The 13,011-nt window shown below is 47.0% G+C and overlaps 1 protein-coding gene across 2 annotated transcripts in view; it reads right to left on the bottom strand.

The window, feature by feature from the left end:
- Positions 1–435: 435 nt before the first annotated feature.
- The window catches only part of pde3a (phosphodiesterase 3A, cGMP-inhibited), a 96,348-nt gene continuing 83,772 nt past the window's right edge, over positions 436–13,011 (bottom strand). For both annotated transcript variants that reach the window (XM_046297445.1, XM_046297446.1), the window contains 6 exons: positions 12,773–12,880; positions 11,679–11,899; positions 11,222–11,425; positions 9,694–9,855; positions 3,681–3,957; positions 436–3,133 (listed from right to left, as the gene is read on the bottom strand). In XM_046297445.1, coding sequence (XP_046153401.1) covers positions 2,814–3,133; positions 3,681–3,957; positions 9,694–9,855; positions 11,222–11,425; positions 11,679–11,899; positions 12,773–12,880 — 1,292 coding nt within the window. In that variant the 3' untranslated portion in view covers positions 436–2,813. The remainder of the gene's footprint in view (positions 3,134–3,680; positions 3,958–9,693; positions 9,856–11,221; positions 11,426–11,678; positions 11,900–12,772; positions 12,881–13,011) is intronic.

Genomic DNA, 13,011 nt, shown 5'->3' with positions numbered 1-13,011 from the left:
ATGGACGGACGGACAGACATTTTAATTGGCTCCTCATTCAAAGTGACGTTTTCACAGAGACCATCAGTGAACAAAAAGGAGACTGACCAACCTCAGAAAACCCCCACACGCTTCTCTTCCTCCCTTCTCTTCCATCTCCCTTCCTCTGTCATCCCATTCCTTCTCCTATATCATTCTTTCTGATCCGCTTCTATCTCTCATATCCTCTTCCCTCTCCCGTTTCCTCTACCTTTCCCTCTCATCCTTCTGTCACCACCAATTGGTCTCTCTCTCTGGACATCAAATGGACCTATGGGGCTATGGACAGCCACGGGGAGCCCAGCACTGGTCCATGTGTTGACTGCAGCATGCTGCCTGGCTCAGGCTGGCTGGCTAGTCCACCTGGGCTGTGTCCCAAATAGCACCCCCCCCCGCACTACTTTTGACCAGGGTCCATAGGGCTATGGTCAAAAGTAGTGCACTATTTAGGGAGTAGGGTGCCATTTGGGATGTACACATGCTTTGGCCTGATCTGCCTGCTCATGTCATGGGAGCTGCCCTGGGCTAGGAGCTGAATGGATAGGGAGAGATGGGATAGCTGCAGGTAGATGTATCATGTGGTAGCTACAATGGGGTAGCTACAGTTCAACGAGTTGGACCTATGGCTGAAATGCTGAAACTATCAGGAAGTTAATAAATACATCACTTCTTTGAGGGAGTCAGCAAACACACACTAAGAAGACATGTCTTTCTTGGCATGGATATTTTTTACTGCATCATCTTTCGTCATACTTTTGTTTTGCATTCAGCCCCATTGCGTGATTCACCATGTTCTATAGAGCAGCACAGTCTGAGTGTATGTGGAGTATAACTGTCACCTTGTTCTCTTGGTTGAACCTCTGGGCTCCTCCACATCTCCTTCAAGGCTTTCCAAGGCTCACTCGGAAACTTTATTTGATCACTTGACTCGCTGAAAGCTATTGGAGCCCAAGGTCTGTTATCTGTTATCATTTCAGCCTATTGGAGAAATAGATGATTTCCCAGAGTTAAATAGAAAATGCCTGGTTACGACTAACTTTGGTTCTCTGAGGGAACTGAGTGCGGCACTATGGGGAATAATGGGGAATCATGCTCGCTCAAGAGACTGAAAGAGAATCTATGTACTTTTGACATTGGCTCTCTTGGCTGAACTTCCTGTCAGGGTATTGGGTGGTAGATCCCACTGTGAGAGAGGACTGAAACACAGGCTAGAGGTCAGTGTACCGTCAAAAGAGTTATACGAGAGAGTTTATCAATGAAGATGGCTGTCGAGAATCTTTCAAAAAGGTGAATCGCTTTTTCAGTGTCATGGTCAGATTGACATCCACAGACGAATCCTAATGTGAATGCTTCTTCTCTACCGAGGTGGTACATGCATACATCTACTGGGTCAAAAGCTACGAAGAGAGACATATTGCACTTAGAAAAAGCATCTTACATTGGAATAGTTAACTAGGCGTCTGACTAAAAGGAAGCTCTAACTCTATAAGAAACCGTGCGATTCCGATTCAAAGTGATTCCCTTTGTAGTGAGCAGATCATCAGGAGACAGGGTACGTAAAATAAGAAAGGCCCACACCATATTTACCAAACACAAACGCCACAGAGAGAAAATATTACAGCTGATGTTGGGAAAAAAAAATAAGAAAGTATAACCACAAACCAATAACACAAAGGAAAGAACAATCACTTGTGTTGGTTGACATAACAATGACAAAGGGTACAAGGTTGAGGGGTCTGTGTTGTGTCCCATTGGGCAGATGTCAATTCAATGCCAATTTCACTGTGGTTCAACGTAATTTCATTGAAACGAAGTGGAAACAACATTGATTCAACCAGTGTGTGCCCAGTGGGGTGTGTCTGTGTTCCTGAGTCCTGTGGAACCGTGTAGGAGTGAGAGGGGGGAAAAAGAGCCTGAATGACCGACACAAAAGTGGAGTGAGTGAAAGAAAGAAAGAAAGAAAGAAAGAGAGAAAACATGGTATATTTGGAACAATTAGAGAGATGAAGAATGTGAAGAAACACTGCTCTGGATTTTCTTCCTCGAGTGAATACAAAAGCTTTTTCAGAGCTACATGGTTCTATGTTAGACTTCCCATTCCCTCTTCCTGGGGTAGCTAGCAAATCTTCTGATGGGTTTGTGTGTGTGTGAGCACACTCTGTATCAACACTGACCCTCCTCTCCCCAGTCCTCAGTCCTCTCCTCGCTCCCTGAGCACCAACACAGAGCGGACACAGCTTTTACCCGCTTTCTCATCTCACTGTCCTCAGGAGCTAGCGTTTGTACTGTCTATTTAGCACAGTCCACTTTGTACACCTTGGCTCTGTGGGAGAGGACAGGTGGATGCAGACCACTAGTATGGCCGGCTATGTCTTGAGGCTGGCAGTGGGGTCAGTGTTCTGTGGGTCCGTATTGCGGTGTGGGAACCTCGTCAGGGAGAGGGCTTCTGCAATGGAAACCTGATCCAATATAATATGTGTGTAAAACAAATCCCACCCCTCCCTCATCCTCCTCCTCAGCGTGCCCTCCCTCACTCCACCCTGTTTTCTTTAGGCACATGTTACTCCAAACTTCTACAGTGTTGTGTCTAAGTGATTTGCTGGCAACCAAATATCAGGGGCTGCGTCTCAAACAACACCCCAATCCCTGTATAGCGCACTATATTTGGCCAGCTAGTGCACTACATGGGGAATAGGGTATCATTTCTGACATGAGTCAGAAAGTCTAGTTGGGAGAGGGTATGAGTTTGGATAAATGTTCCGTTTCCTGATCTTCAAGCGTCAAAGATAATCCTCTCACTCCAGCTCCTCCTCCTTTTTCTCCGCAGTCTCTGATTGCTCGACCACTTCCTCTGCAAGCCCCGTCTCTTCCCCTTCCGTCTCCTCTCCCTGGCCATCTATTGGCTCCTCCTTGCTGGCTGGCTCCTCCTCCTCCTCGTGGATGGCTGTGATTGGCTCGGCGGGGTTGCTGAGGCAGTTAGGCGCCTCTCTGTCCGGCGTGTCCTGGGTTTCGGAGGCAATGACTCTCTTCCACATTTCGTGGTTGTCCAGAAGGTGCTGAGTGATGGGACAGAACACTCTCCTCCTGCTCTCCGTAAGTTTCACCACGTGCTTCTCTATAGGGAAGAAGAAAACACTTCCTCAGAACAAAACCTACTACATCTCTATCCCCTTATACTGTACACGCAAACCCTTATCATACAACCTCTGGACAGGGGTTACAAAGCAGGGTCTGATCACCTGGGAAGACCAAATACCCTTAAGGCAGACCAGGTAGCCTTGTGTATATGAGGCTTCTGTATCTACTACTAATTATAAACCGGGTAGTTTGGTTCCTGGATGCTTGTTGGCTGACTTGGTTTACTGTTCTACTCATGTTGGTGTCCAGTTTATAATAGCATTAAGGCACCACAGGGGTTTGTGGTATATGGCCAATATACCATGGCTAAAGGCTGTATCCAGGCATTCCGCTCTGCGTCATGCCAATATACCACACCACCTTGGACCTTATTGCTTAAATCCACTACATGTATTATCAATCGGCACTATGTCAACAACTCAATACCTGGGCCATTTCAAGCTGAGCTTTGATTTCAATAGGTTTCTGTTAACGGACTTCTTTCAACTCAAATAAGTTCAACATGAACGTCTACATGTTCTTACGGGAACTCTCAGAGCTAGTCGACTCATCCTCCTCTGCTGTATCCTCCTCTTCCTCCTCTGTTTCTCGTTCCCCCACCTCCTCTTCCTCCTCGACCTCCTTCCTCCGTGCGTCGGCGGGGTCAACCCAGTTCCCCGGCATGAGGGCGGCGGAGTCGTAGGAGGAACAGAGCGGACCCACGATGTGCGTGATGAAGGACTCCTGCAGTTTGGCGAGCTGTGGCGCAGAGCGGTCCATGAAGGGGCTGATGGGAAGGCCCAGACTCGACTCCTCATCGCCCTGAGGAGTGGTGCAGTATGGGTAAACAATGTTAGATATAAGCATCTAAAAACCCACCTCTTCACAAAGTAATTTGATTAATCCCACAGCATCCCCCAAAAACTTGCCTTTATTAAACACATGTCCTTGTCTTTTCATACTAGCACTGACTTTGCTGATAGCTACTTTACTGAGAAGAAATGTCCTTGCGATGACTGTGATATACAGTTGAAGTCGGGAAGTTTACATATACTTAGGTTGGAGTCATTAAAACTCGTTTTTCAACCACTCCACAAATTTCTTGTTAACAAACTATGGTTTAGGCAAGTCGGTTAGGACATCTACTTTGTGCGTGAAACAAGTCATTTTTCCGACAATTGTTTACAGACAGATTATTTCACTGTATCACAATTCCAGTGGGTCAGAAGTTTACATACGCTAAGTTGACTGTGACTTTAAACAGCTTGGAAAATTCCAGAAAATGATGTAATGGCTTTATAAGCTTCTGATAGGCTAATTGACATCATTTGAGTCAATTGGAGGTGTACCTGTGGATGTATTTCAAGGCCTGCCTTCAAACTCAGAGCCGTCATACCGCTCAGGAAGGAGACGCGTTCTGTCTCATAGAGATGAATGTACTTTGGTGCGAAAAGTGCAAATCAATCCAAGAACAACAGCAAAGGACCTTGTGAAGATGCTGGAGGAAACAGGTACAAAAGTATCTATATCCACAGTAAAACAAGTCTTATATCAACCTAACCTGAAAGGCCGCTCAGCAAGGAAGAAGCCACTGCTCCAAAACCGCCATAAAAAAGCCAGACTACGGTTTGCAACTGCACATGGGGACAAAGATCGTACTTGGAGAAATGTCCTCTGGTCTGATGAAAGAAAATTAGAACTGTTTGGCCATAATGACCAAGCCGAAGAACACCATCCCAACCGTGAATCACGGGGGTGGCAGCATCATGTTGTGGGGGTGCTTTTCTGCAGGAGGGACTGGTGCACTTCACAAAATAGATGGCATCATGAGGATGGAAAATTATTTATATATATTGAAGCAACATCTCAAGACATCAGTCAGGAAGTTAAAACTTGGTCGCAAATGGGTCTTCCAAATGGACAATGACCCCAAGCATACTTCCAAAGTTGTGGCAAATGGCTTAAGGACAACAAAGTCAAAGGTATTGGAGTGGCCATCACAAAATCCTGACTTCAATCCTGTAGAACATTTGTGGGCTGAACTGAAAAAGCGTGTGCGAGCAAGGAGGCCTACAAACCTGACTCAGTTACACCAGCTCTGTCAGGGGGAATGGGACAAAATTCCCTCAACTTATTGTGGGAAGGTTGTGGAATGCTATCCGAAACTTTTGACCCAAGTTAAACAATTTAAAGACAATGCTACCAAATACTAATTGAGTGTATGTAAACTTCTGACCCACTGAGAATGTGATGAAAGACATAAAAGCTGAAATAAATCATTCTCTCTACTATTATTCTAAAATTTCACATTCTTAAAAGAAAGTGGTGATCCTAACTGACCTAAGACGGGGGATTTTTACTAGGATGAAATGTCCGGAATTGTGAAAAACTGAGTTTAAATGTATTTGGCTAAGGGGTATGTACATTCCCGACTTCAACTGTATGGTTGTCTCACCTAGCTATCTTAAAATATATGCAGTGCACTAACTAAGTCGCTTTGGGTAGGCACTTCTGCTGAATGACTAATGCAAATATAATATGAATTACCATTTGACACTATCTGAGGAAAGTCAATCAATCAATCAGCCAATTTTTTATTTTACCTTTATTTAACTAGGCAAGTCAGTTAAGAACAAATTCTTATTTTCAATGACGGCCTAGGAACAGTGGGTTAACTGCCTGTTCAGGAGCAGAATGACAGATTTGTACCTTGTCAGCTCGGGGGTTTGAACTTGCAACCTTCCAGTTACTAGTCCAATGCTCTAACCACTTTACCCTGCCGCCCCAATGATATGAGGGAAATTGGAATCAAATGCACTGAGGGAGTCACAGCTAAGGTACTAATACACAGAGAGAGAAAAATGACCATCAGAAATGATGTAAAAACACATTCAACCGCATTCCAACTGATGGTAGGAAACACATCAACATTGGTATCTCTCTCATTTTGTTCACCAGCCAGTCTCAGTCTCTAAGTGGTAAACCAACAGCAACCGCCAGCGCGCAGAGCCTGTGGGATTAGCTACTGAATAATCAAAGCTTCAAACTGGGTCAAGAACATAAACAGCAAAAGGCACACGTCTATCTAGCTCGGGGAAGCCTACATCTATAGGTCCAGTATTGGCTGACTGACAAGATCATGTATATGCATGTATAGTAAAGTGATTTATAGCAGGATACATATATATGTGTCTGTTGACGTCAGGGGCTTATACACTCAAAGTGGACCGCAGCAGGCAAGGGCTCGTGTTGCCATAGTAACCAGCAGAGCTTTTGCCAGTCAGTGCAGTGGACTGAAATGAGTGTCTGAAGTGAAGAGGGAGAGAAAGAGAGGTGCCACTCTAGAGTAGAGGGGCGTATTGAACCATTAAAAGATGGTAAAGTTACAACTTAACCACTGATACTGGGTCAGATCTTTAAGATGTTTTTACTGCGTCAATGGTCAGCGTTAGAATTGTGGGTATACTACTACTGACCCTGGTATGTTTGTTCTTCGTGTGCATGTCTTAAGGCATAGCACAGTTCACTCTGTGATCTGATGTGTTGCAGCTGTATCTTTGTCTGTGTGAATGAGGACTGTCACTGATGACACAAGTAGGTCAGCGAAACTGCAGCACAACAACACTTCCTCTCTTTCCCCTCCCTCTCTCTCTCTCTCTCTCTCTCTCTCTCTCTCTCTCTCTCTCTCTCTCTCTCTCTCTCTCTCTCTCTCTCTCTCTCTCTCTCTCTCTCTCTCTCTCTCTCCTCTCTCCTCCCTCTATTTTTCTCTCTCTCTCTCTCTCTCTCTCTCTCTCTCTCTCTCTCTCTCTCTCTCTCTCTCTCTCTCTCTCTCTCTCTCTCTCTCTCTCTCTCTCTCTCTCTCTCTCTCCTCCCTCTATTTTCTCTCTCTCTCTCTCTCTCTCTCTCTCTCTCTCTCTCTCTCTCTCTCTCTCTCTCTCTCTCTCTCTCTCTTCTCTCTCTCTCTCTCTCTCTCTCTCTCTCTCTCTCTCCTCCCTCTATTTTCCTCTCTCTCTCTCTCTCTCTCTCTCTCTCTCTCCTCCCTCTATTTTTCTCTCTCTCTCTCTCTCTCTCTCTCTCTCTCTCTCTCTCTCTCTCTCTCTCTCTCTCTCTCTCTCTCTCTCTCTCTCTCTCTCTCTCTCTCTCTCTCTCTCTCTCTCTCTCTCCCCCTCTCTCTCTCTCCTCCCTCTATTTTCCTCTCTCTCTCTCTCTCTCTCTCTCTCTCTCTCTCTCTCTCTCTCTCTCTCTCTCTCCTCCCTCTATTTTCCTCTTTCCTCTCTCTCTCTCTCTCTCTCTCTCTCTCTCTCTCTCTCTCTCTCTCTCTCTCTCTCTCTCTCTCTCTCTCTCTCTCTCTCTCTCTCTCTCTCTCTCTCTCTCTCTCTCTCTCTCTCTCTCTCTCTCTCCCCCTTTCCCCCTCTTTCTCCTCCCTGTCTTTCTCTCCCTCTCTCCTCCCTGTCTTTCCCACTCCCTCTTTTCCTTCCTTGTCTTTCTATCTCTCCCTCCCTCCCCTTTATCTCTCTCTCTTCCTCCCTCTCCCTCCAAGGACGCAAGCAAGATTTGACATTTGAGCGACGGTTTGGGTTTCATCATTGAGTGAGATCAGGCTTTGAAGAGACAGACAGACAAAAACAAGATGACTGCGCTGTCGATCACAGTGGCACCGATTATAACCTACACACTTGGTGCTCCTACCACTGTAGAGTGGCACATTGTGTCAATACATCAACACTCTCCATTCCAAGTGGCAATCTAATCGTCTCTCCATCAATGCCAGGGTCCCATTTTGAATAGATGGTACATTATGCAGTACATTGCCTGCATACAAGGACGGCTTCTTCAATGCATGTGTGTTGATGGGTGTCACATCGACATTACTGAGAAAGAAACAGAGGAACAAAAGTAGTTCTACATGTCATATTATTTCTCAGTCTATCAATGGTCAATGAATAGAATGGTGTTCCTCTCATTCAGTTCCCCCAACCAATCCACATACTATATGGTCAACTAATCATCAAGCACCTCATTAGTTTGAAGTGTCGGTTCTGAAATACATCAAATAAATGGTCTGACTTTGGGGCACCCGAGGATAGGTTTTTGGAAACACTGGCATGGAATATTCTAGAAGTGGTAGACCCAGAACGGCCACGATTCCACACTTCACATCAGAGAACTTTGATTTGAATGGGAGTATCCATTGGTTCTACCTATTCTGATGATGGGAATCGTATTAACGGCCATTGTTAACGTTGCCCATGCGGTGCATTCTGGGGATTTCTGGGACAAGAAGAGCACTACTTCAAGGAGCGAATGGGAGTCAATTGGGCGCTAGTTCAAAAGCCCAACATAAGCATGAGTTACGTGAACAATAAGTACAACATTACAAATATTTCAGAGATGTGAGATAATTAACTTTGTCTCTGCAATATCATATACAGGTAGCTTTGGAATCGTGACATTACATACTTTTGAGAAAAATAGGCATGTTTCTCGACTCATACCCTGACATTTAAGAAGGGATTGCATGACGATTAGCTTAGCAACCACGTGACACAGCATGACAACATGAACGAGATTGGTTGACAGTCTGCTGGGTGGGGCATTATACGTTCCTCTTTTCATTGCTCAACGGGATTCCTATCTGTAATATATCTGCCTACACGCTGATCGTTCGTTCTCTGACCACTTAAGAGTCTTTCTTCCTGATCAGCGGTGTGGTTGCCAGGCACCCGTTAGTCTCTGACCAATGAGCAGCATTGTTACTGGAGAGTGGGCTGTTTCCAGGCACCTGTACCACTTCACATTGACCAGTACCGTGACGGACTCATGAAGTGGCCTGCCTTTTATTTTAGTACCAAGTGGAACACACGTCAATGTCATCTGATCGAGAAATGCCATTGCACCTCTTCATCCTCTCAAGTCTATCATAGCTATTTATGCAGAAGGTAGTGTAATGGCCATTTCGTGATCAGGCAGTTTCATGGGGGTGGGGGCATGGGTGCACAAGACGACAACAACAAGGCAACTGCATACATGTCGCCCCCCACAAATGATGCAGCTCCCCCCTTGAACCAATCATTGTCATTCTGTCACCGTCGGATCTCTATGGCAAGATGCATCATTCACCTAATTTCCTCACTGAGGCTCAACGACGTTTATTTCATTCATTTCAGGTCACCCTAGCAGTGGTTACTGATAGCCAGCATGAGGATGAAAAGGGCAGTTTTCTAGGAAAACTGGCAGTATTTCAGTCTTCTCGACGGAGCAGTGTGGATAGAGGTCAAATTTGGAGAATAGTGTCATATTCCATTCCTGCAATGAGGTATGTTTTCTGAAGGATATCCGGTGTCCTAACATTCTGACCCCAGTGCAGCTCAGTGTAAACAAGCGTAACGGTTAGGGTCAGTATCTTCTGGCAAAACCTAGACCCAATAGATGTGCCTGTTTGTAGAATTATTTGACGATGCCCTCGGTCCACTGTAGATGCGTGTCCTTGTGTTTCAAATCTAAATAAGTGGCGAGGGTGTAGAGGGTGTAGGGGCTAGTGATCGATTTGGATCTCACCTGTTCATAGAACTCATTGACGATGCCCTCGGTCCACTGTAGATGCAGGTCCTTGTGTTTCAGTGGGCCGTTGATGTCCGCCAGTTTGATGCACATCTGACACACCAGCAACCGGTCGTTCTCATTGGACCAGTCGATGCCCGAGCAGCCATCATCACCCACCTGGAGAGAAGCGAGGGTTAAATGAATCTCAAATGTCTTTCCTCGCGTCCTCACATCCTCTATCCCTACCTCCTTTCAACCTATCAGAGAGAAGCGAGGAGAGCATAAGAGGACCCTCTCCTATTCTCGCTATACACCAAGTCACTTGGCTCTGTCATAACCTCACATGGTCTCTCTTATCATTGCTATGCAGACGACACACAATTAATCTTCTCCTTTCCCCCTTCTGATGACCAGGTGGCGAATCGCATCTCTGCATGTCTGGCAGACATATCAGTGTGGATGACGGATCACCACCTCAAGCTGAACCTCGGCAAGACGGAGCTGCTCTTCCTCCCGGGGAAGGACTGCCCGTTCCATGATCTCGCCATCACGGTTGACAACTCCATTGTGTCCTCCTCCCAGAGCGCCAAGAACCTTGGCGTGATCCTGGACAACACCCTGTCGTTCTCAACTAACATCAAGGCGGTGGCCCGTTCCTGTAGGTTCATGCTCTACAACATCCGCAGAGTACGACCCTGCCTCACACAGGAAGCGGCGCAGGTCCTAATCCAGGCACTTGTCATCTCCCGTCTGGATTACTGCAACTCGCTGTTGGCTGGGCTCCCTGCCTGTGCCATTAAACCCCTTCAACTCATCCAGAACGCCGCAGCCCGTCTGGTGTTCAACCTTCCCAAGTTCTCTCACGTCACCCCGCTCCTCCGTTCTCTCCACTGGCTTCCAGTTGAAGCTCGCATCCGCTACAAGACCATGGTGCTTGCCTACGGAGCTGTGAGGGGAACGGCACCTCAGTACCTCCAGGCTCTGATCAGGCCCTACACCCAAACAAGGGCACTGCGTTCATCCACCTCTGGCCTGCTCGCCTCCCTACCACTGAGGAAGTACAGCTCCCGCTCAGCCCAGTCAAAACTGTTCGCTGCCCTGGCCCCCCCAATGGTGGAACAAACTCCCTCACGACGCCAGGACAGCGGAGTCAATCACCACCTTCCGGAGACACCTGAAACCCCACCTCTTTAAGGAATACCTAGGATAGGTTAAGTAATCCCTCTCACCCCACCCCCCCCCTAAGTTTTAGATGCACTATTGTTAAGTGACTGTCCCACTGGATGTCATAAGGTGAATGCACCAATTTGTAAGTCGCTCTGGATAAGAGCGTCTGCTAAATGACTTAAATGTAATGTAAATGTAGGACAAGTTCTGAGTAAAAGAACCTCAGATCTTCTCCTACAGGCTTGTTACTGACATACTGTAAGTTGTCAACCATCAGAGACAATGACACAGAGCTTCAGTCCATTCAGCTGTAGATGCGCTGTACATCAAAGAGAAATGTATGGATTAGAAGCTCATGACCATCAGTTCTGTTTACCTTGGCGTTGAACTCTGCCAGGAAGTCAAAGTGTTTCTTGAGGTCGGTGGCGAGGATGGCCTCGATGACCAGGAAGCGGAAGCGTTTGAACTCCACATGCTCCAGGTTGCCCAGGAAGTTGTACTCTGGCCGGGACATGAACAGGTTCCAGGCCGACGCAGCGTGGTGGTTCTCTAACACCGAGCGATCGTTATATAGCACGGCCTACAGGGGGAGACAGAGAGCAACGCGTCACTCATTAGTTATCATTGGTGCATCTCAGTGGTCCCTTTGTCTTCCTCCATTTATTCTCTTCAGTGATCTGAGAAGAACACAAGATATGAAAGTATCATTGGTGGACTTTGCTTGCACCTTTCACCTTTCCAGTTCCTTTCGTTAGATTCATTCATCCAACCATCCATCAGTCCATCCATCCTCTCCCTCTTCTTCCTCCCTCCTTCCCCCTCCCCCTTCCTACCTGAGGAGCGCTAGTCGCCACGAGGAAGGCGTTGGTCCGTCCAGGGTGGTCGTAGTCATGCATGGCTGCAGCCACATACAGAGCCATGAGCTCCAGGGATGGGATGAGGCCAGACAGACATCCATAACCCTCCTCCATCACCGCAGACATCTTAGAGACCAGGAACCCTGTATGGCCTATATGGCTGGGATGGCTGGGGTTGAGGAGCCCACTGTCCGAGTCTGGGGACACACACACAGGGATAAAAGGGTCAGGGAGATAGATACACAGGTAAATGAGGTGAGGGGTGCTGGGCATTGTCGTAACAAATCGGAAACTTTAGTACAAAACACTTGGGTCAAAGGGCGTGCGTGTGTGTCTGTGTGCTAATGTGTGTATGGGATGACATGAGCATCAGAAAACAACATGACGGACAGACCGCCAGCCACCCTGCCCTAGACAGACATCAGACCCAGGCATCAGAGTAGGCCAGCCCAGTCAGACAGGTTGTGTAAAGAACAAACAGGTCACGATCAGCGTGTTGACATTGGTGTCTGTTGTGTTCCCATGACTGGAGGAGATAGGCTTCTCTGGAAGCTATGAAGCTCCACATAGAGAACGAGAGGTAAAATAACTGGCGATGACTATGAACTGACGGTCAACACGGTTCAGGGAACTTCCACAGCCTCCAGTCTGCAAACTGTAAGGCTGATGTTCTACAATATTATGCCATTTGACATAAGCTACTGATGTGGTTGGTGTGTATGGTTGAATATACAGTAGCTAAATGAGCTTTAGAAGGACTGGGTTTGCCTGGCTGCCATCAGCAACAGGTATACAACAGTAGGCTTATAGACATAGGACACAGTATTAGCCTCAGTCAGAACACAAAGGAATGGAGAGCAGAGGAAAGGAGGAAGCGTGTGTGTGTGTGTGTGTGTGTGTGTGTGTGTGTGCGTGTGTGTGTGTGTGTGTGTGTGTGTGTGTGTGTGTGTGTGTGTGTGTGTGTGTGTGTGTGTGTGTGTGTGCGTGTGCGTGTGCGTGTGCGTGTGTGTGTTTGTGTCCGTGCGTGTGTGTATGCGTGTATTTGCATATGCATGTGTGTGTGTCCTCACCAGAGTCTGAGCTGTGGTCTGTGAGGAGGTTGGGCAGGCCTGGCACGGCCTGGGTGGTGAGGTACCACACGGCGTGGAGCACGTCAGTGGCATGGATCCTGTTGTGGTCTGCATGGGGAGGGAGAGGAGATGCCAACTGTAATACTAACTTAGTCCACCGGATGATAATGAGACAGGTAGAGGGAACAGAACTAGTGCTGTGATTGCATTGAGAAAGCCAACACCTCCCTCTTGTGGAT

This window comes from Oncorhynchus gorbuscha, linkage group LG14 (assembly GCF_021184085.1).
Source record: "Oncorhynchus gorbuscha isolate QuinsamMale2020 ecotype Even-year linkage group LG14, OgorEven_v1.0, whole genome shotgun sequence".
Lineage (NCBI taxonomy): Eukaryota > Metazoa > Chordata > Actinopteri > Salmoniformes > Salmonidae > Oncorhynchus > Oncorhynchus gorbuscha.
This window is presented reverse-complemented; position numbering and strand designations above follow the sequence as displayed.